This window comes from Mesoplodon mirus (assembly GCF_964341445.2).
Source record: "Mesoplodon mirus genome assembly, chromosome: 12".
NCBI classification, from domain to species: domain Eukaryota; kingdom Metazoa; phylum Chordata; class Mammalia; order Artiodactyla; family Ziphiidae; genus Mesoplodon; species Mesoplodon mirus.
In genome coordinates, this window is record NC_138988.1 from 4,896,777 (window position 1) to 4,920,063 (window position 23,287).

The following is a 23,287-nucleotide window of genomic DNA, read 5'->3' on the forward strand; positions in this document are numbered from 1 at the left end:
ATAGGTTAGACTTTTTAATAACTGTGTTAATGTTTTATATATTCAATAAATAAATAACATCAAGAATGGGAGGGATCCCTAAAAAAAAAACAACTGCATTTCAAATGATCAATATAACCACCCAGGTTATGAAGGAGAAAACAACTCACCTAAGTAACTTCCAAAGCATTGTGACAAGATGCCCTCAGGCTAAAGACAAAAGAATTATAAACGAATACTGATTTTTCACAGATAAGGGTTAGCAATTCTCATGACTACCTTCTGTGTATTCCAGGATTAAGTGAATAAATATCTCAGGAGCTGGGTGTCTCCTGTAACAGAAGGGTATATGGAAAGGGAGAAGGCTAGCATGAACCCTGTGGTGTTGGACTGGAATATATATGTGTGTCTGACTACATACATACAGTCATACATACTTAGATTTCCTGATCCTGTCTGCTGAGAGCGCCTAGAAGTAATGGCACCCCAGTAGCAATGAGTACACCTAGTACTCAGATCTTGGATTCTGAATACTGTTGTCCACTAAAAGGAATCAGGCTCCTTGGAGAAATGGCTGATTCCAGGGCTGGGGCAGGAAAGGTTCAAGATGGGAGGGGAGCACCTTATCCTGCCAAAAGGTAAGGAGATGCTCAAAGAATGATGAAAACATATCAACAGAACATAAGCAGCAGCTTGAAGGGCTCCCACTGGCTAAATGTGAGACCATCTTGGGAATCAAAATAAATTAAAGACAGTAATAGATTATAACCCATTGAGTGAAATACAAACCCCTGAGTCTATAATGATATGAACAAATAAATGAATAAATAAATGGGGGAAGGGCTTCCCTGGTGGCGCAGTGGTTGAGAGTCCGCCTGCGGATGCAGGGGACATGGGTTCGTGCCCCGGTCTGGGAAGATCCCACATGCCGCAGAGCGGCTGGGCCCGTGAGCCATGGCCGGTGAGCGTGCACGTCCGGAGCCTGTGCTCCACAACGGGAGAGGCCACAACAGTGAGAGGCCCGCGTACCGCAAAAAAAATAAATAAATAAATGGGGGAAAAGGAAAAGTTATTTCTGAGAACAGAATGCAAACTAATAAATATGGGAGGAATGCTGAAATTAGAAAGTTGTCATTTAGCAACTGTCAGTAATCATTTATTCAGGCAAGAAACCACAATGGATACAAAATGTAGTGGGCAAAAATTTGATGAGGAAGAAGATATTTCAATAGGCTTAAAAATACTTATTCATTCCAAAGGGAAAAGTAACTTTAAAGTGGAGAAGCCTAGAAGTCTCCATCCTAACCAGTCAATCAGAGTTACCATCACCTGTCATGGGACAAACTGCCATCATGGGCCTCCTGATGTGATGCACTGGGAAGAACACAGTCTCCCAGCAGAGCAGGATCCAAACCCAGGGCTGGTGGCTCGGGGTCCCTTCTGCTGAGCCCTGCTGGCTCCTAGGTTCTCACTCTCTCTGAGAACACAGCTGTGGGGGCCCGGCAAGACCTGAGTTCAAATCTCCTCTCTGAGCCTTACTTTCCTCATCTGTAAAATGGGGCCAGTGCTCAGGCTACACGGGGGGCTGTGAAGATGAACCGTGATGAGGTAAAAGGCCTAGCATGGTACCTGATCTACAGCAAGAGCTCAAAAACATACAACAACAAACCCAAACACCCAGGTGGAGGCCTTGTGGGGTGCCACCCATGGGCAGCTCAGGCAAGATGGAGAAAATCAGGACTGGAGGCAGCGTGCGCCCGCTGGGTCAGGACGTGGGATGAAGTAGCTGCTGAGGATACTGCTGCAGCTTCCAGACATGTTCTCCAATCCAGAGTGCTGGCCCCTCTTCCCTGGCGGTCCAGTGGTTAAGACTCTGCACTCCCAGTGCAGGGGAGAGGGGTTCGATCCCTGGTCGGGGAACTAAGATCCCACATGCCACACGGTGCGGCCAAAAATTTAAAACAAACAAACCCAGAGTGCTGGCCCCACGGTTGCACACAACAGTGCCCCAGCAGGTGGGGATCAGCACCCCCATTTTATAGCCGAGGACGAGGTGGCCTGTCCATGCTCACACAGCCCAAACAGCAGAGCCAGGATTTGAACCAAGGCTGCTGGACTCTAAAACCTCTCCACACTCCATCAGGCTGCCCTGCCTGGATGAGGAGGGCCAGACTCTGGTGTGGTCCGGGTGAAAGTCCACAGGCAAGGCTGTTTGGGCTCCTCAGGCCAGAAGGCCCCTCAGACCAGGGATGAACCGGGGAGCTGCTCTCCCCAGCCCCTGTGCAGCTCTACCCAGCTAGGTGCCCGCCAAAGCCAATGCAAGGGAGAAGCTGTGGTTTTCTACCTCTAAGAGCCTATGTTCATGGAGTGCTTTCCCCCCAGTCACACAGGGGGTTCTCCAAAACGACCTGAGAGCAAGCAGATAAGGATTTCTCAATCCCATTTTACAGATGAGGAAACTGACGCTCAGAGGTGAGAAGGGGTATGCTGGGCCCACCCAGCGATTCCGGAGCAGTGCACGGATTTGAGCCCCACTGCTCATCATAGGTGAGGCAGCCACCCAGGTCTCCAACTCCCCTTGGCTAACATGTAAGAAAAATCAGCTCAGGGGCTTCCCTGGTGGCGCAGTGGTTGAGAGTCCACCTGCCGATGCGGGGGACACGGGTTCGTGCCCCAGTCCGGGAAGATCCCACATGCCACCGAGCGGCTGGGCCCGTGAGCCATGGCTGCTGAGACTGCGCGTCCAGAGCCTGTGCTCCGCAATGCGAGAGGCCACAACAGTGAGAGGCCTGCGTACCGCAAAAAAAAAAAAAAAAAAAAAAACTACATGAGGTATCACGCCACACCGGTCAGAATGGCTATCATCAAAAAATCTACAAACAATAAATGCTGGAGAGGGTGTGGAGAAAAGGGAACCCTCCCACACTGTTGGTGGGAATGTAAATTGGTTCAGCCACTATGGAAAACACTACAGAAGTTCCTTAAAAAACTAAAAACAGAACTACCATATGACCCAGCAATCCCGCTACTGGGCATATACCCAGAGAAAACCAAAATTTGTAAAGATACATGAACCGCAATGTTCACTGCAGCACTATTTACAAAAGCCAGGACATGGAAGCAACCTAAATGCCCATCGAGAGATGAATGGATAAAGAAGATGTGGTACATATATACAATGGAATATTACTCAGCCATAAAAAAGAACAAAATAATGCCATTTGCAGCAATATAGATGGACCTAGAGATTGTCATACTGAGTGAAGTAAGTCAGACACAGAAAGACAAATATTATATGATATCGCTCATACGTGGAATCTAATTTTAAAAAACAATACAAGGGCTTCCCTGGTGGCATGGTGGTTAAGAATCCGCCTGCCAATGCGGGGGACATGGGTTCCAGCCCTGGTCTAGGAAGATCCCACGTGCCGTGGAGCAACGAAGCCCATGCGCCCCAACTACCGAGCCTGCACTCTAGAGCCCGCAAGCCACAACTACTGAGTCCACGTGCCACAACTACTGAAGCCCACACACTTAGAGCCCGTGCTCCACAATGAGAAGCCACCACAATGAGAAGCCCGCGCACCGCAAAGAAGAGTAGCCCCCGCTCGCCGCAACTAGGGAAAGCCCGTGCACAACAATGAAGACCTGACGCAGCCAAAAATAAGCAAATAAATAAATTTATAAAAAACAAAACAATACAAATGAACTTATCTACAAAACAGGAACAGACTTACAGATATCGAAAGCAAATGTATGGTTACCAAGGGGCTGGTGGGGAGGGATAAACTGGGAGATCGGGATGGACGTATACCCACTCCTATATATAAAATAGATAACTAATAAGAACCTGCTGTAGAGCACAGGGAACGCCACTCAATACTCTGTAATGGCCTATATGGGAAAGAATCGTTAAAAAAAAGAGTGGGTAGAGGTGTATGTATAACTGATTCACTTTGCTGTGCACCTGAAAGTAACACATTATTGTAAATCAACTATACTCCAATAAAAATTAAAAAAAAAAAAAAAAGAAAAATCAGCTCAAGCCCAAGAACAGGGTGGAGGTGACCAAACGGGGCAGAGGGGCAGGGGCACTCACCAACGAAGGTCTTCAGGATGGGGTCGATGGGGTGGGGCTGGTCCGAGATGAGGAACTTGACGGCTGTGATGACAGTGCAGCGGGTGTGTGGCCGACCTGCAGGACGGGAGGAGGCACTTGGGGTGGGCACGGCGGGTCCCGGACACCCACAGACTGGAGGGCGCTGAGGCTCCCCTCGCCTCCGTGGGAGACAGAACCACGTCCCCTCCCCACACGAAACGCCCCGCCCAGCTCTGGGAAAGCTGATGCTACCACTTTCCTTGGCAGCCCACAATCTCCCCTGAATTCTTCCTACTTCAGCTAAGAGGGTAAAACTGCCAGCTCTCAGGCAGCCACGCCAAGGACAGGAACGGACAACAAGAACCCAAGACAGGGCTCAACCGAAGAAAGATCTCTCTGCCCAGGCCTTGGGGCTGCGTTCTATTTTTCAGACACATCATCTCAATTAATCCTCAGGATTAATTAATCCTAGTCATTGGTTGATAATAATAAAAAATCATATAGGGCTTCCCTGGTGGCACAGTCAGTTGAGAGTGGTTGAGAGTCCGCCTGCCGATGCAGGGGACGCGGGTTCGTGCCCCGGTCCGGGAAGAGCCCACATGCCGCGGAGCGGCTGGGCCCGTGAGCCATGGCCACTGAGCCTGCGCATCCGGAGCCTGTGCTCCGCAGCAGGAGAGGCCACAACAGTGAGAGGCCCCCGTACTGCAAAAAAAAAAAAAAAAAGAAAAAAAAGAAAGAAAAAAAAGAGAAAAATCATATAATATTAGTAACAATAATTAATAAAAATTCTTCTTCATCTCCGTTTTACACGAGGAGAGACCGGAAAGGTTAAATTCACATCTAAGGTCACACAGCAGGTCCAGAATTCACCAGCTGCTTCTAAGCCCTCTCTGTGGGCTTCGCCAAAGAGGGAGCAGTTGTGCTTCAAGCAGGCTGACCTCACTTAATTCTGCTTTTCTGCTTGCTTTCTGAGTAGAGAAGCTGCAGAAAGGGAAGGGAGTACACTTCCCATTAGGGTGAAGGAGATTAATCGGCAGCTTCCACCCCTCCGGCACACAGCACTGAATGGGTTAAGGCTGTTTCCATCCAAGACTTCAAGCGTCAGCAGAAAGTTTACAATTTTTTTTTTTTGGTTTTTGTTTTTGTTTTTGCGGTACGCTGGCCTCTCACTGCCGTGGCCTCTCCCGTTGAGGAGCACAGGCTCTGGACGCGCAGGCTCAGCGGCCATGGCTCACGGGCCCAGCCGCTCCGCGGCATGTGGGATCTTCCCGGACCGGGGCACGAACCCGCGTCCCCTGCATCGGCAGGCGGACTCTCAAGCACTGCGCCACCAGGGAAGCCCCAGAAAGTTTACAATTTGATGCTAGGGTATGAGTGAGTGAGTTACTGACTTCAGACTTGTAGTTTCTTCCTCTTTCTCTTTCCATCCTGACTGGCTCCTAAGAAGATTCAGGGTGGCTGATAAAGATAATACACATAGAAGAGGATTAATTGAAATAAGAAAAATGAGGCCAAGGACAAAGTGAGATGGAAACCAGAGTGAGGGGCATGCAGCGAGAGGCAACTAGAAAGTCCTATGAACTTGCTAGAAGCAGGCCGCTGATTCGGCTCTAAGCATCCCAGCAGCCGGCAGTAAATAGGAAATGTGACTGGTTAGCTGGTTCAACAGTGGGCACGAGGTCTAAACAAATCTGAGCTTAGAAAAGGCAGGGCTGCCCCTCATCCCAAGACTCTTGCCTCCCAAGGTTCCTCGTGAAGAGCCCTGTGCAGTGTTAACAGGTGAGGGCCTCACGTGGCTGTCCTGCCCACACAGCGGTGAGGGCCCAGAGCTGCTGCCTGTATACCAGCAACCCAGGAAGGGTTTAACCGGAATCACTGACACAGCCAACGACAGTGGATGCTAGCTAGCAGTACTAATTAGGTACCACCCACGATACCAAGCACTTCAGCTGCATTATGTCAACTAACACAGCACTGACCCTATGGGGACCAGGTGACCAGCTCAAGGCCTGGAGGCCTTTCGCCCTCAGGGGCTTTCACTTGCCTAAGAGCCCACAGTCCACTTGCCCGCTTTCTTCCCCCCCGAGCTGCAGAACACCCTGACGCGCCCTAACCCCAAAATGTAAGACCTGCCTTCCTCACCCCTTCCCCGGCCCTCTCCACACCCGGGGGACTGGCATCCAATCCTAGTCCACGTTTACATTTGCTCCTGCCCCCTGCTAGCCCGAGACAGCTGCATTCTGCAGGCTGCCGTTTCTGGCCCCTCAGAGAACTGCCTTTACTAACCCTCACCTGGAGCACAAGGCTGCTGTCCACAACAAGTGGCACCGTGAACAGTTTATTTGTTGGAGGAACACATCAAGGATTCTGTCCCCTCCATCCCAGAGGGTCCCACAGGAAGAGGCCTTTAAGTCTCAGGAAACACTGTTTTTAACGGCTCCTCTGCCTTGAAGCTTGTCAACACTGTGACTCTCAGACCCGATTACCTGAACAAGTTCACCCTATGTGGACCTCTGCCCACCTCCGATCTGGGCTGCCTTTGCCCACCCCTGTGCCCCTACCTGCAGCAAGTTGCTTCCGGAACCGGGGCAGGAGGAAAGGAGGGTTCACGAGGACCAGCTTCCCGAGGCACTCGGCCACCACCCCCCGGGTGCCCTCCTCGGCACCCTCGCAGCGCTGGAACAGCAGGGCCCAGATGTCCTCGGCGTAGGGCTTCAGGCTGTCGGGCCGGGCGGCCCCCAGGGCCTCCCGGAGCGAGTGTAGCAGCAGGTACCGCCGCCGGGGCTCGGCCTCCATCTGGCCCAGCAGGAAGGGCAGGAAGTCAGGCAGGTTCCCCGCGCCCACGCGGCCCAGCGCGTAGGAGGCAGCCGCCCTCACGTCCTCGCTGGGCGAGCCCAAGGCTTCCAGGAGCACCGCCTTCAGCTCCCGCTGGAGGCCCGGCCCAGCCACCTGGCCCACCTCGGCCAGCGACAGGAACGCCAGGACCTTGACCCCTGGGCTCGAGCTGGGCGACCTGGCATCGCAGACCAGGCGGTTGGCCGTGTCCGCCACCTCCTGGGGACAGGCCACCGCGAGGGCCGCCATGCACCGAGCCAGCGAGTGGAACACCTGCTTGTGCAGGCCGGGCCCGCCGTCCGCCACCTGCTCGTAAACGGGCGCTGTGAGCAGGCCGACGAGCTCGGCATAGTCCACGCACGGTGGCTGGGTCCCCACCAGGGCCTGTAGGAAGCCTTCGGCGGCCGCTAGCACACCGGCCGGCAGGAGGGGCGAGCGCAGCAAACGCAGCAACTCTGTCAGCACGGGGCCGCTGACCTCGGCCAACAAAGCTGGCTGGGCGCGGCTCACGGTGGCGAGGAAGTCCACAGCCAGCTGGGCCACGTGCATGTCGCTCTCACTGACAAGGGAGGGCAGCTCGGCCAGCACGGCCCGCACGGCGGATGGCGGGAGGCCGAGGCCCTGACTCTGCGCCAGGGCGGCCAGGGCGGCCAGGGTGGCCAGACGCAGCGCCCGCTGGTTCTTCCGCAGGAACGAGGCCAGGATGGGCAGCGCCTCGGCTAGGATGGGCTGCAGGTCGATCCGCAGCGGGGACACGGCCACCAGTGTCAGCGCCTTGACGGCAGACAGCCGGGTGATCTCATTCCGCAGGCGGTCCAGGAGGAGCAGGAGCGACTGCTCCAGGTTATCCCCGAGCCGGTCACCCAGGTGGCCCACGAGGTGGCCCACGCAGGAGATGGCCCGCTCCTTCACCTCCTGGTCCAGGTCGGTGGCACGAAGCCGTGCCAGGGTGGCCGCGGACATCTCTCCAATGTAGGGCTCGGGGTCCAGCGTCCGAGGCCCATCCAGCGGCCACAGGGCCCTCACCAGCTCCTGGAGCACCAGCAGGGCCTCAGCTGCGATCTTGTAGAAAGGGTCAGCCACACAGGCCAACACAGGTGGCAGGAGAGCGGGCAGGTGGGGGTGGAAGGCCTCAGCCGGCTCTGTGCCCAGCAGACCCTGCAGGAAAGCCAGGGCATCCATCCGGATGGTGGAGGAGCTGGAGCGGTCCACCAGCGAGAAGACGATGCCTGGGGGTGGGGGGTGGGAGGCAAGGTTACCTACCAGGCCACAGACCCTGACCCAACTCAGCCCTCCCTGGATGCAGGGGTGGAGCACCCTCAGGCGTCTGAGCTGGACCCAGGCACCTGGGCTCTCATGCAGCAGATACTATGAGGTCAGGGCTTGGCCGGGGCCAGGGCTGAGGACACAGGCCAGGAAACCTATTTAAACAGGACATAGGGCCTGCACCCCAGCCCTGTTTTCACTGCTGGCAGTGGGGAGCCACTGTAGGTTGCTGAACAGGGGCACTCTCAGGGATTGGGGGCTGGGTTCAGGAAGAAGCCCAGAACAGCAGACACGGGGTTCCAGTCCATCCTACCTGCTACCAGCACGGGCATGTGCTCTGCCAGGCTGCCCGGGAGGACGCCTGCCAGCTCGGTGAGGAGGCTGAAGCAACCCTGGCGGGTCCTGACACTCCGATCTTTCAGCTGCCTCTGCAGGGCCTTAATCACAAGAGGCACCTGTGGATGGAGGGGGGGAGGTCAGTGACTACCCAGGAACCTCCACACCCCACCCACTACTGGGGGACTCTGCCCGGGCACCTGCCCATGGAGCACCCCCAGGGTGGAGAGGATCATTCCACCCCAAGCTTCCCATCACTTGCTCTGTACCAGGCACCTGATTCCACACTCACCTTCTGAGGTGGGTACTAGTCCTGTGCCCAGCTGACAGACGGGAAACAGGCACAGAGTTGAAGTAACTTGCTCAAGGTCACGGGGCAGTGTGGTTCTCACTCCTACACTTGGTGAGGGTGAGGCGCCGGGGCCCTCTTCCCTCCTCCAGCTACATTCCCTCCCCAGTGAGCTCATCCACTTCCGAGCTGAGGATTCCCCTGAAGCAATGACTCCTAGATCTACATCTCTGACACGAGACTTGTGTGCCGACTGCCCGCCAGACATCTCTACTCCGGCATCCAACGAGGGCTTCGAACATAAATGTCCAGAACAGAACTCTAGACATGCCCCTGCTCCACCCTCCACCATCTCAGGGACTGCACTATTTTTAGCCAGAGCCCGGAACTCACATGACACCTCCCTGTCCCTTGCCTTTCACATCCATCTGCAAACCCCAAAACTATCTCTCAAGTCCGACCTCCTGTCCCCCTGCCCCCTGCCCCCTGCCCAAGGCACCAAGCCCTTTCACCTGCACAGCTGCAGTGGCCTCCAGCCCGTTACAATCCATTCCCCACACAGCAGCCAGAGTGAGCTTTTTCAAATGTGAGTGGAATCCCATAATTCCTCTCCCGTGACGTCTACCCTCTTAGAATAAAACTGAACCCCCTTGCTGTGGCCTGGAACCCTACTCGTGCTGTTGGCTATCTGCCCGAGACTGTGTGGTCCAGGGGCAGAGACTTCATCTGTCTCACCCCCTGTTGTGCCCCGCCACTTCATACGCAGGGCCGGGCACACAGCAGGTGCTCAGTACGCACAATCCAGTGGGTGGAGAGATGGGGGGCGGTGGGAGGGTGGAGAGATGGAGGAGGGAAGGGTTGTGAGCAGGAGGGAGGGGCAGGGGGAGGGGCAGGCAGGCACACCTGTCCTCGCAGCATCTGGAGGTTGCTGCCCGACTGGGTGGGCTCCTCCACGGCCTGCAGCCATCCCTTCGGGGGCCGCGTCTGCCGCAGCAGCACGATGTAAGCCCCGAACACGTCGGCCCTGACGTTCTCCTCGCGTTCCCTGAAGCGGCGGATGAGCACGGGCGCCAGGGTGCAGTGGAAGTTGGGCAGCTGGTCGGGCCGAGAGCTGATCAGGGCCGCCAGGCACTTGGCCGCTGCCCGGCGCACCTTCCAGCTCATGTCATCATCGTCGCTGTACTCGTCCTCGCTCTCTGGGGCGGGAACCAGACACCCATGGAGCCCTGCGCACCACCCAGGGCGGTCTCCCAGGACTGAGGGGGCAGTGAGGAGGGCTCCGCCGGGGCCTCACCTTTCCATGGTCACTACCGGTTAATGAACACCTGCTGTGTGCTAGGGGTGGCGTCAAGCAGGGAACCAGCTGGAGGTATGCCAGGGTCCTCCCGCTGCCTCCAGACTCTTGGTTGTTTTGACTACACCAGGGAAAAACTGACTCGCAAGCTTCCAGTGAGGATTTAGGGAATCCATTTGGGGCACAAGACCCATCCTTTGGTTTCAGGACTGGCTGCGTGATGTTTCATTTACTGGGATTTCAGAAGGGAAAGGTGATAGCTCCCCTGCCCCAGACAGGGTCCTGATTCCGGCTTCCAAGCAGGACTAACAGTAAGGAAAAGCTGTGTTTGTGCGGCTCTCCACTCTCCAAGCTCCCCCAAGAGGTCAGAGCTCGAGTCTTCACCATGCCTCAAGAATGAAGATGTCTTGAGCCCCCTTTTACAGATGATACATATAAGGCTCAGAGAGGATGAAGACGCTCCTGAGGACACACAGCTAGAAACAGCAGAGATCAATGAGGCCCACAAAGCCAACTCATACACCTGGGGAGACACACATGAGGCTCAGAGGGGGACGGTCCTCCCTAGGGACACCCCCAGGCACAGGCTCAAAGGCCAGCATGTTCCTACCCACACTGCTCTGCAGAGAACTCAGACTCTCAGAGCACTGCATCTGGACAAGCCATAGTGGGCCAGATGGATGGTCCCCCAGATGTGTCTTGTCAGCTTAGCAGATGTGTCCCCTCTGATGGACCCTTGTTTGTTATCTCCACCCTATGTCACCCGTGAAGAAACATCCAGAGCTCCCTGTTACTAACAAGAAAATGCCCAATCTCCTTGGCCGGGCATTTGAGCCCAAAATGCTTGTCTGATCTCATCTCCTACCACCGCATCTCGCTCTGAGTACCCATCAGGACCTAAGGCCTTCACCTCCATCAATGCCTCCAGGGCCCAGGGCCTTCCCTCTGAGTGACAGACAGGCCCACAGGCACAGAAGGAAAGCAGCCATTGAGTCCATCCCCCATCCAGGTATCTCGCCCTGTCAGTGCCAATCATTCCACCACTAGAGCTTCACTCTGCTGGGTTAAAGCAATGGTTCTTGGAAGCCGTAACTAAAAGGGTACAGAGATGGCAGCACGAGGTGGGTGAGTCTGGCAAACATGGCTCCAAGTCCCAGCTACGCCACTTCCTAGCTGTGTTATGTCAGGCAAATCTCTCCTCATTAAGTCTCAGTCTCCTTGTCTGAAATATGGGGATGATAATAAATACCTGGTTTCTTAGGGTCATTATAAGGAACATGAAATAAGAGAGTACTTACGGGACTTCCCTGCTAGTACAGTGGTTAAGAATCCACCTTCCAAAGCGGGGGATGTGGATTCGATCCCTGGTCGGGGAACTAAGATCTCACATGCCGTAGGGCAACTAAGCCCGCGTGCCACAACTAGAGAAAAGCCCGCCCGTGCGCTACAACTAGAGAGAAGCCCGCACGCCACAACGAAAGATCCCGCGTGTCACAACTAAGACTGACACAGCCAAAAATAAACAAATAAATATTTTAAAAAAATAGCACAGAGGACATGAGGAGATGCTCAATAAACAACAGCAATTACTACTGTCTTGTGATCTCTGCAATCAGAGTGTGTGTGCACCACAGAGGATCCAGATTTCCAAGGGCAGGGCTGGGGCCTGAGGAAGAGCTGAGATCAGGATGGGGCCACCAAATGTGGCCCCTGTCTTTGGCTAGGGGATTCCCGGGAAGGCTGCACCCATTTCCACCCACCAGCCCAAGGACAAGTTGGCCACTCACCCTGCTCACTGAACTCACTGTCCTCTGTCTCCATCTGCTCCTCTTCCCCGTCACTGTCGTAGTTATAGTTGGGGTCGTGCTTTATGTACTGGAGGCAGAGGCTGGTCACGCTGGGCACGTGGGGGCCCATCTCCTTGGGGCACCTGTGGGGTGGGATGCGGGAGGCTCTGCTGGACCCAGGCAGGACAGGGTTGGGGATGGGGCCCAGTGGTGAGTCCTGAGACCTGACTGCTTTGAGGCCAGCATCCTGGCCCCACGCCATCCCCACCAACTTCTCAAAGAAACCCCGGGGCCCCCGTTTTCCAGCACCCCTGTTACACCTACTTCCTCAGGAAGGCCTCAAAGGCCTGGAGGCAGGACTCCCGAAGCTCATCATCATCCAGGTTGCAGAACTCCTCCACCAGGGGCACCAGTCGGTCCAGATGGGCCCCTGCAGGGCCAGGTGGGTCAGTGACGCAAGGTGAGGAGGCCAGACCATCTCCGGGGCTCCCCCAGCCCACAGCATTCAGCCTGTGCCTGCACCTGCAGCCCTGGCCACTGCAAAGTTACTCAGAGGCTTCAGAGTCAAGCAGATGTGGGTTCTAGCCCTGACTCAGCGCCCTATAAGCTATGGGACCTTGGGCACATCGCAACGTTCTTTAACCTCAGACCACTCATCTTCACGGTAGGGATAACAATGCCTACCAGCCAGAGAGTTTGTCAAGATTAACTATAAGATTCAGATAAACATCTCCACCCAGGTCCTGGCACGAAGCAGGCACTCAATAAGTAGCATCTGTTGTTGAAACTATTACTCATGTTCTTGCCTTATTTCCTGCACTAGGTTGTAGACCTGGGCAAGGAAAGTGGGGAGGCAGGCACTGCCCTCACAAACCAGGCAAGAGGGGCCCCCCCACTGCCCCCCGGGCTTTATATGGATTCTACCCTAGCTCTTCTACAGCCGTATCCTTCCCCACCCTGAACCCTGTCCCGTCCCGTGCAGTTCTCTTGCCCAGGTCCATGCTCCCGAGGGTGGCTGCTGTCTGGGGGGATGTGGACAGAGTATGGACTGCAGGCTGGGGCCTCCATGTGTGCTTTTAAGGTCCCCTGCAGTGAGAGAGCCAGAGGGGAGGGAGGGCAGACCGTGGCCACTCTACCACACTGCCCTGTTCTAGCCGGAACTAACTCCAAGGTGTTTGAGAATAAATTCAAAACTGATTGCAGGATTCCACTTCTACAAAACTCATCTCTGGTGACAGAAAGCAGGTCAGTGGTTGCCTAGGGTGGGGCAGAGGGTGGATGGACTGCAAAGAGGCACAAGGAAACTTTTGGGGGCGATGGAAATGTTCTGCATCTTGATTGCGGTGGTAGTTTCACAAGTGCGCGAAAAGGTCAAAACACACTGAATTGTACACTTTAAGTGGTGCAGTTTACTGTACATACATCATCCCTTTGGAGGCATGACTTATAATTACCCTCGCGAGCCTCTGGGTAGGGCTCAGAAGCAGGCTGAGCTCCGGGCCCACCTGGCTGCCTCTCGAGCCCACTCTTCCTCTTCAGGCGCTTCAGCACCGCCCCCGCCCCTCCCCACCTCAACCACGCCCCCTACCCGAAGAGGTGGCTCACCCGGGCCCCACCCCCTCAGCCCAGGTCCCGCCCCTCTCCCAGGATCCCTGTAGTCGGCCCCGACCCCTCCCCGTGGGGCCCCGCCCCCTTACCGAGGCGGTGGCCTGCCTGGCGGCCAACGCTGCCCAGGCACTGGATCAGGGTGCGGATCGCCGCGGGGCTGGCGGGCGCGCGTGGGCCGGGCAGCCGGTCCAGCAGGTGGTCCGCAAGCTCGACAAAGAGGTCGGTGCTGCAGGCGGCCGCCAGGTGGCCGAGCGCCCCAACGGCCCGCTTGCGCACGGCCAGGCGCGGACTGCTCAGCTGCGGCAGCAGACAGTGCAGGAGGCTGGCGTGGAAGGCGCCCAGCGGGGCGCCCAGCCTGGAGCGCCGGAAGGAAGGTGTGTCGTGCGAGGCCCACCCGGCGGGCAGCCTGGGCCAGGCACTTCCCCTTTCCCCATGGGCTCCTGGCCGCCTCCCCCATTATGACAACCCAAGGGCCCTCACTCTCCCCATCACTGAGGCCAGAGTGATCGGAAGTGTGCCTCTGCCTAACTCCTTCAGTGGCTCCCCAGTGCCCTTTAGATAAGCTGAGCTCCAGGCTCAAGGCAAGAGGGAACACCAGAGAATGGTTTCTGCACAGATAGAACGCAGCCCCTGCAGCAGCTTCTATCCCACCTTCAAACCAGGCCTGTGCTTTTCCTGTCCCATGTGTGTCCTGAAACCTTTTCTTCTCTCACTCCACACCAACACATTGACCTCACCCTCCCATATCTCTCTGTCCAGCCCAGACCTCTCTCCTGGGTTTCATTTATTTATGTGTTCACCTACTATGTGACAGGGCCTGGGCTGGAAACTCGGGAGAGCAAGACGGACTCTGGCCCTCAGTCCTGCCCTATGGAGTTTTTGGTTGAGTGGGTACCTCCCAGGCACCTCAAATTCAACATGTTCCAAACGGAAACCATCACGCCACACCCCCCCCGACACTGCTCCTGGAGCGCACCTACACGGCCAGTGGCCCTGTGTCTGTGCCCACAGCTAGGAAAGCCAGACCCCTGGGTGTCAGCCTTGAGTCTTTGCCTCTCATCCACTCCAAGCGCTGTGGAGTCCACCTCCTAAATACAACCTGAATTCACCTGCCTGCAGAAGCCTTCTAAGCAGTCTCCCTGCCCATTCAACCCCCTCCCATCATCCGTGCACTCTGCACATAGAAAGAGCAGTCGAAAACACACAAATACACCCAGGGCATTCCTCATGCCTGCCGAGAACCCCTCCGTGAGCCCCTCACACTTTCAGTAGAATCTTTAGTCAACTGCCCCACCCTCCCAGCCCTCATCTCTCCACACCAGCCCCTCCTCATGACACCCCACGACTGCCTTGCACAACCCCCAGGACCTCATGTCTCTCTGGTCTTTGCCCTCTGGGCCGAAGGCAGGTCCCCCATCCAAGGTCCCCCTTATGCTCATCCACGCTTGGCCAAGTCCTGCCCACCCTTGAAGGCTCAGCTGGCTGGACCCTCTCTAGGAAGGTTCCCCACCCCCCAGCTAGGTTAAGGGCTCCTCCTCTGAGCTCCTATGGGCCCTGCTCTTAGCTGTATTGTTGTTCTTACTCTATTCACAGATTTATGTGTCTGTGAGCTTTTCCTTAGGGGCCGCCAAGACCCAGCCAACTCCATATTCCCAGAACTAGTCCGGCACCTGACATTTTTCCAGTAGGTGATCAAATCTTGAGAGGCTGAATGAATGAATACTTTAAAAATGTGTAGTGCAATGTAAAACAAAGGCCCAGCTATACTAATCCAAGAGAAGAAAAAAAAGAGAAAGAAGGGCCGAGGGAGAGGATGAACACACATGGGCTCCAGCTATGGAGAGACCTGAATTCAACTCCTAGGTTCTGCCATTTACTCACTGTGACTGCAAACAGGCCACATCACCTCTCAGAGCCCATAAAATGGTGACAAACGAGTTCTCCTGGGACACTGCTGGTACGATTAAAGAGCCCTAGCACAGGGCCTGGTGTACAGTAAGCTCTGGCTCTGTGAATTTGAGACCCTCCCTGCCCCCCTGTCCTCCGTGCCCAGGGTGGCCTCCCGCACCTGCTCAGCATGTCAGAGAGGATGTCCAGGGCTTCCAGCTGCACAGCCACGTCCTCCTGCTGGGCGATGGCACTGGTGAGCTGGCCTGTGATCTTCCGGCACACACTGGTGGCCAGGCCGGAGCCTGCACAGAGCACAAGGTAGGTGCGGTGAGGCCCAGGGCTGGCCTCCACCTGTGGTCGGCCTTTGCTCTGGTTGTGTTCCTGAGCCCACATCCCCCAAATCCTACTGACCAGGGAAGCCAGGGCTGGTGTGGTCCAAGGTTTGACGCAGAGTCACACCAAACTAAAGGAGACAGCTGGGGAGCTAAAGAACCAAGGGCGGACCTGCTGGCTGGCTCACCCCACACCTGACCCCTTTGCCCTCTGCCTTCCAATGGGGAGGTGGGAAAAGTTAAGCACTTCTTTCCTAGACTCCTTTGCTGCTTGGAGAGGCCAGGTGACCATGTTCTGGCCAGTGAGATACAGGTCAAAGTCTTCTGGGGAAACATGTGCTTTTCTTATAAAGGGCAAGAGACATGGGCAGAGACTTCAGCTCTGTCCTAATTGAGCTTCTGAGTGAATGGCTGTAAAAACGGAGTGGCTGATCCCTTCAGAGTTATGTGAGAAAAGCAACCCCCTACTTCATCAAGCTGCCATTAGTTAGACTTTGTTACTTGCAGCTAAAAGCATCCCTGAAACAGAGCCATGAAGTTTAACAGATCTGGGTCTGAATTCTCTGCCACTTATTAGCTGGCTGACCTTGGGTAAGTCCTTTCACCTCGCTGAGCCTCAGGTTCTTCAGTCATAAACTAGGACAAATAGCAATAGCACCGAGTCCCTAAGACCTGAGTACCTGTGGCTGCAGGGGGGAGCTCCGACAGGACGGTCTTGAGGCCGATGCCAGCGATGTCTCGGAGTTGCTCCTTGTCTGACCGCATGTTGGCACAGAGGGCATCCACAATGGTCTCCACCTGGTACTCCTTCACTTTGCCCACCAGAGGACCCAAGCTGAGTATGGAGGGAAGGAGGAGGTCCAAAAGCCAAGGCTCAGCCCGAGTCGGGCTGCCCCTTATATCCCCTCACGTCTGTGGGGCCACATGTGCTGAGGAAAAGGCCCCAGATCAACAGGGGACTTCCTATTTTGCCAGAAAGAGAGGTACCCTCTGGGTATGCCAACATCACTCCTGGCACCTCCCAAACCTGCATCTCCTCTTGGGTTTTACATCTCAGTATATGGCCAAACCATGGAACCCAGTAACCTCAGCTGGAAACCAAGGAATGCCCAAGAGTAGGGTTCTCAAACTTGCGCGTGTATCAGAATCCCCTAAAGGACTTGTTAAAACACAGACTGTGGGACTTCCCTGGTGGCACAGTGGTTAAGAATCTACCTGCCAATGCAGGGGACACGGTTCGAGCCCTGGTCCGGGAAGATCCCACACGCCGCGGAGCAACTAAGCCCGTGCGCCACAACTATCAAGCCTGCGCTCTAGAGCCTGCGAGCCACAACTACTGAGCCCGTGCTCCACAACAAGAGAAGCTACTGCAATGAGAAGCCCACGCGCCGTAAACGAAGAGTAGCCCCTGCTCGCCACAGCTAGAAAAAAAAGCCCGCATGAAGCAACGAAGACCCAACGCAACCAAAACACACACACACACACACACACACACATACACACACCACAGATTGTTGGGCCCCACCCCAGATTTTCAGACTTAAGGGGTCAAGGTGGGGCTTGAGAATTTACATTTCTGGCAAGTTTGCAGTAGATGCTGGTGGCCCAGGGACCACACTTTGATAACTTCTGCCTTAGGGGCTTGCTTCTCCAAGTGTGGTCACAGGTCAGCATCATCAGCACTACCTGGAGATGCAGAGATGCAGCAGCTCAGGTCCTACCCGAGAGCTACGGAACTAGAATCTGTGCCTCAACAAAACCCCCAGGTGGGTCGAATGCACGTGAAAGTTTAAAAACTGTACCAGACACACTGCTTCTCAGCCTTAACTGTGCATTGCCATCACCTGGGGCCTTTTAAGAAATTGTTACCCAGGTGCCAGCCCCAGAGTGTCTCGGTTAATTGGTTTCAGGTGTGACCTGGAGCTGGGGAGTTTTTTAAATTCCCCAGGTGATTCTAACATGCAGTCAAGGCTGAGAACCTCTGACCTAAAAGAGTGGTTCTCAGATGACAGTGCACATTAGAATGCAGATTCCCGGGTGCTACATCCTCATCTGCCTGCCCCAGCCCCCTCCTGAATTAGAATCCCTGGGTGGGGAGCACACAGTTTAAACAAGGGTCCCAGGTGGCCGCAGTGCACACCACTTTGCAAACTCTTGACTTCTTTCTCTAAGTAATCACAGGGCTTTCCACTCTACCTTTTATAGCGCTGGTTCTCAGTAGGGGTGATTCTGCCCTGAGGGGCGTTTTGGATATTTACTCAGGGGGCCTTCTATTAGTTATGCTCATCATAACTAATGAGATGGCACTTCTGGCTTTTATTGAGGGGACGAGGGGAGGTCAGGGATGACAGAAAGACAATATTGCAAAACCATGTTCCATGTCCTGCTGGAGTTTCTAACATCCCACTGGGCATTCATACAGGTAAAAAGCCTTTCTATAATTATCTGAGTCCAAAACCTAATTTCATTTTACATATAAACACAAAGTACTTTTCTGCACTATTTTAATATATTAAAATATTAATATTTTAATATACTCTAAAATTTCCAAAAATGTAGTTATCAGGTAACTCGAAGGAAGACTGTACTTTATTTTCCTGGGAAACTTTACCAGGACATGGTCACCATTTCAGAAAATCTCGTAAGAACAATGCCGCCTGTGCTGAGTCCCCAGCTTCCCACCTGTCTCCACCTGCTTCCTGCCTCGGCGAGCCTACCTCAGGTGCAGGCTTCTCACTTCATTACACGTCTACCGTCAACGTGCCTGAGTATTTACACGGTGAAACACATACTATTTTACCATCAACAACGTTCCTCCTATTTCTCCTTTATGCTCCAGTTTAAGGCATTATATAAACTGTTTTGTAATCATGTGTAAAGGCAGGTTCTATTATGCATGAATTTCATTTCATGATAAGAAAAGAGTATTTCAGACTACGTGTTATAAAAAGGGGTTATTGCTTCTGCTAGTAGGAAACCAGTCCACCTGATCTCAATTCCACCGTTAGAGGGATGGTCCCAGACCACAAACCTGAGCACGCCTTGTTCCTGCATGAAACTCTTTACTGAATTCCTCTGCGCTTGGGATCAAGTTGAAATTCACTACCCACCCAGAACACCTGGATCCAGCCCACAGAGTACTGTTTGAGAGGCAGTGCCCCAATTCTGTTGACCTCCGCCATTCCTCAGTCCCCTGCTTACCCCGCCACACACACACATGCCCTGCACATACCCCATCTTGCTTTTTCAGCTCTGGGGGTAACTGGCAAAGGTCTCAGAACCACACCTCATGATGCCTACGGCAAACGCGCCCACCCCCGCCGCGTTCTTTCACCCCCGCCACTCCTGTGCATGCCAGCCTGACCTTCCAGCTGCCAGCACCTGCATCTGTGCCTGAGGGCTGTCCCTGGTTGGAGATGCCAAGGAATGCATAACCCTCCACCTACCCCAGGAGCAGCCCTCAACCAAGGAAAGCTGGCAGGTGGGAACACTCCAAGGTGCGTGTCCTACACTGTGTGCCAGGGATCCCCAGCAGGGGTAAGCTCCACTCACCCACAGGAGAAACTTGCTTGATGCTTTACTGCTTTTCTTCCTTCCCTACCTCACTTCTCTACCCCCCTACCTAGTTTCCTGGGATCTCTTTCCTAGTAAACTTACACTTGAATCCTCGCCACGGGGTGTACTTCTGGGGGAGCCTAGACCAAGTCACTGTCCAGCTCCACTGGGGCTCCAAGAGCTGCTCAGCAATTCTTCTCTCAGAGGCTGTACCGCAAAGGGTCAGGGACCCTCCCATCACCACCAGGGTCGACACTCACCACTTGACCGCCAGGTTCTGCACCTCCCCGTTCTTGTCCTCCAGAAGCCTGAGAAGCATCTTTACCACCTTGCGCTCGCTGTCCTCATCCAGCTGGATGGAGTCCTTCTGCAGCTCTGACATCAGGTCACTGGTGGCCATGAACCTGGGCAGGGAGGATGGAGGAGAATTGCCGAGCAGCTCCTAGGCCCCGGTGATTTGAGCAATACCTCAGAGTTCCCCAGAAGCAGACCTTGATACAAAGGGTCAGGGGCAGTCAAGGGCAATAGATTATCTGGGCCGTGGGCACAGTTGGGCTACCATAAGGCGACGCGTGTGTGAGATACCGACTGGCCCAAGGTGGCAGACTCAGACACAGCAACCCAGCTAAAGGCTTAGGACCTCCAAAGCACATGGCTCCTGATTCTGCCATTTATGCAAATGTGAACTTCACCTCTCTGAGCCTTATTTAACCTGTCTGAAAAGTGGGGATGAGAACGGTACCTGCCTTGTGGGGCTGTATGGAAGATAAAAGAAGACAATGTGTGGGGTGTGCTTAGCATACAGTGGGCACTCAGTAAGTGTCCCTCCATGATTATAATGTCACGTCATTCGCGTCTCATTCGGGCTAGGTCGAACACAAACCTTGCAACCAAGTCAGGTATCAGCAGGAAGCCTCTCTACCTGACAGGTAGAGGGGGACTAGCCCCACCCAGCCCACCCCACCTCAAAGAATCACTCAGCCCTGCCCTCACACCAGCGGGTTCGGGTCTCAAACCGTAGCCAGCATCAGAATCACCTGCAGGGCCTGCTAAATGCTGCTAGGCCCCAGGGTTTCTGAATCAGAAAGTCTGAGCTGGGGCCCCAAATTATGCATTTCTAACAAGTTCCCGGATGAGGCTGAGGGGCGGGGACCACACTCTGAGAACTAACGCCCCAGGCCAGGTTGACGGGCAACAGGCATATCTTAGACATAGATGGCAATGGCTGAGCAGTCCCCAGCCACAGCTCGCAGACCCAGGGTGGGCATCAGTGTCAAGGACCACCCACTCACAGCTGGGCAGATCCGTGTGGCCGGATGCCCTGTCCCCGGCATTTGAAACTGCAGTGGAGTCTGCGCTGGAAGGTCACGGAGAGCTGGGGCTACTGTAGCAACATGGAGCACCATTCCTGCCAAGATCAGGAGGGGAGAGCCGTCTTAAACTGGCCGCCCTTGGCTGTGTCCACCTGGCAAATGTTTTTCGAAAATTTGAATTATTTATTGACATTTAAAAATTAGAAGAGTTGACATAAAAGTACTGATTTCCAGATTCTCTTGAAAACAGAATATTTTAATACAGCTGGGCCAACAGTCTCTGGTGACTATAACTGGCTCGAGGCAGTGGCGGCTGCCCTCTGTAGGTAGATGCACACTCCCCAGGTCAGCAGGTTCTCCCCAGGCCCACTGCACCCGTTTATTGGCTCCTGCAGGCACCTGACAGCAGAGAGGAGAGATGCTGTGAAGTCCGCATCAGAGAGTGGTGGCCCCAAAGAAAGCGTCCAGCTTTTGCTCCCCAACCAGGCCTCTTCACACCAGCCTTGCTTTCTAGCTTGAGCGAGTCAACCAAGAACCCGCTCCCCCCGCCCCACCAAGCCTGCTATGGCAAAATCGGTCACAGTGGGATTCCAGCCTCATCCTTGCAGGCTCAGACCTGCTGCTGGATGTCACAGTGGCCCCTAGGGCCCCTTAGGCAGGAGGGCACTTGTCGGTGTCATAGCTGTTTATTTTTAACAGCTGGGATAAGCCTCAAGCCTGAGAGAAGAAAGGAGGCTGGGTTGGAGGCAAGGAGCGGGTGGCAGGGCTGACCATGCCCACCTGTGGGCCTGGCCACCTCAGGACAAGCAGCCAAAGTAAGATGAAGGATGAGGTTTGGATCTGAGCCAGGACAAGGCCAGGGGTAGCCACATGCACTCCTAAGTCTGTCCAGCTGAAGGGATGTTCAGAGAAGGCAGGCAGGGCCCTGAAGCTGAGTTTCTGCTGCAGTCCATGGAGACCCAGCTCAGCCTGGCAACCCAAGGGATGTACTCCTTTGCCCAAGATGGGCCTCCTGTCTCTCTCTTTCTTCTCCACCTACTGAACTCCCATTCACCTGTCAAGGGCCCAGCTCAAATGTCCTAGTCTCAAGGAAGACGCCTCTCATCACCCTGCCCTATCCTCCACCCACAATCTCCAAACACACTTGGTCCCCCTGCATAGGACCCTCTCATATACTCTGCATCCCTCCATGATAGCATCTCTCACACTGTGCTGCAAGCTTGGTCACCAGTGTCTCCCCTGTTAAACTGTGAACTCACAGAGGCCTGTCAGTTCATCTCTGGGATTCCAGGCCCAGCAAACAACAGGTTCAAAGAGGCCCTGAGGGGGCAGGGTAAGGGCAGAAGGGGAAGGAGGGTTAGGACCAGCCCCTAACAGGGCTCAGAGCCAACCAGCTGTGTGGAAATCCAAACTCAGAAACTAATTCTTCTGAAATACTCCCCAGCACTTGTGACACGCGAGTTCCTGCAAACACTCAGCTCTCACATATATGTGTATATGTGTGTGGTGGTCGTAAAGGGGGCGTATACAGGAAAGGGTATCATTTGGTAAATAAGAGCGTGGGCACCGAAGTTTGGCTTTAAGTAAATATACTGGCCATATACTTATCACCTGGGTGACCTTGAACAACTGACTCCTCTCTCAGCCTCAATTTTTCCATTTATAAAATGGGAATTTTCTTTGCCCCACTTCGTAACACCTTTGGAAGGTTTTAACAGGACAAGCAGCTTTTGGCATGAGTCAGATGAGGCAACTAGGCTCAGAGAGGTTGCATGAACCACCCAGTATCACACAGCAAATTGGGAAAAGAATCAGCACACCGGTCAGGTCTCCTGGCTCCTCAACCAATACTACTATGTTTTCAAGAAATGATGTAGGAATTCCTGCAAGACCCCTCAATTTACCCATTTCACTGTGGAAGTCTGAGTGCGAGTAGAGCAGCCGCCTGCCCACAGAGTGCGGGCCCAGAACAACAGGCATCGAAGGCTTCCTCCACCTGCCTGGGACCCCGACTTGCAGTCACCGTCCACCTCCAGGAGCTAGAGGACACAGTCTCAGTTTCATTCCAGAGAAACCCTAGAGGTGACTCAACTGAAATACGCGGCCACATGGGTGCCTGGACAGCTGGTCAGCGGGATCCAGCCCCCCTGGTATTTGGACTTTAAAAATAGACACCATCCTCATATGCTTGGGGTGGTTTTAAGTGTTCTCAGGGCCGCTGGCAGAGCAGACTGGAAGGGCTTCTCAGGCTCCAGTTGGCAGGGCCAATTCCCTCTCCTGGAGCCTGGACCTGAGGGCCTAGACAGTGGTGCAAATCCCCTTGTCAAATGGCTGGCTGTGTGACCTTGGGCAAGTCACTTCACCTCTCCAAGCCTCTGGAGAACAGGAAGAACGATCACTACCACCCAGGCAGACAGGAAGACTGAATGAGATTACACTGGACAGCAGGGAGCCTGGGACACAGAAAACATTCACTGAGCACCAACTGTGTACCCAGAACATGCTCTGGACACAAAAGGAGAGTGCACAGTCCAGAGGTCCAGGAGCTCTGGGTCTCCCAGACTTAAAAAATTATGCAGCATGGGCTTCCCTGGTGGCGCAGTGGTTGAGAATCTGCCTGCTAATGCAGGGGACACAGGTTCGAGCCCTGGTCTGGGAGGATCCCACATACCGCAGAGCAACTAGGCCCGTGAGCCACAACTAC

At 54.5% G+C, this 23,287-nt stretch overlaps 1 protein-coding gene across 4 annotated transcripts in view; it reads right to left on the bottom strand.

Moving 5' to 3' along the window:
* CAND2 (cullin associated and neddylation dissociated 2 (putative)) overlaps nt 1-23,287 on the bottom strand; it is a 30,279-nt gene that overhangs the window by 5,233 nt on the left and 1,759 nt on the right. For 3 of the 4 annotated variants that reach the window (XM_082639382.1, XM_082639381.1, XM_082639384.1), the window contains exons 2-11: nt 19,531-19,674; nt 16,396-16,550; nt 15,562-15,685; nt 13,583-13,848; nt 12,210-12,315; nt 11,886-12,028; nt 9,708-10,000; nt 8,493-8,634; nt 6,640-8,142; nt 4,079-4,174 (exon numbers count right to left, since the gene is read on the bottom strand). In XM_082639382.1, coding sequence (XP_082495508.1) covers nt 4,079-4,174; nt 6,640-8,142; nt 8,493-8,634; nt 9,708-10,000; nt 11,886-12,028; nt 12,210-12,315; nt 13,583-13,848; nt 15,562-15,685; nt 16,396-16,550; nt 19,531-19,674 — 2,972 coding nt within the window. Of the gene's footprint in view, nt 1-4,078; nt 4,175-6,639; nt 8,143-8,492; nt 8,635-9,707; nt 10,001-11,885; nt 12,029-12,209; nt 12,316-13,582; nt 13,849-15,561; nt 15,686-16,395; nt 16,551-19,530; nt 19,675-20,562; nt 20,679-23,287 lie in introns of all 4 variants that reach the window. The other variant, XM_082639383.1, reaches the window with a different exon arrangement.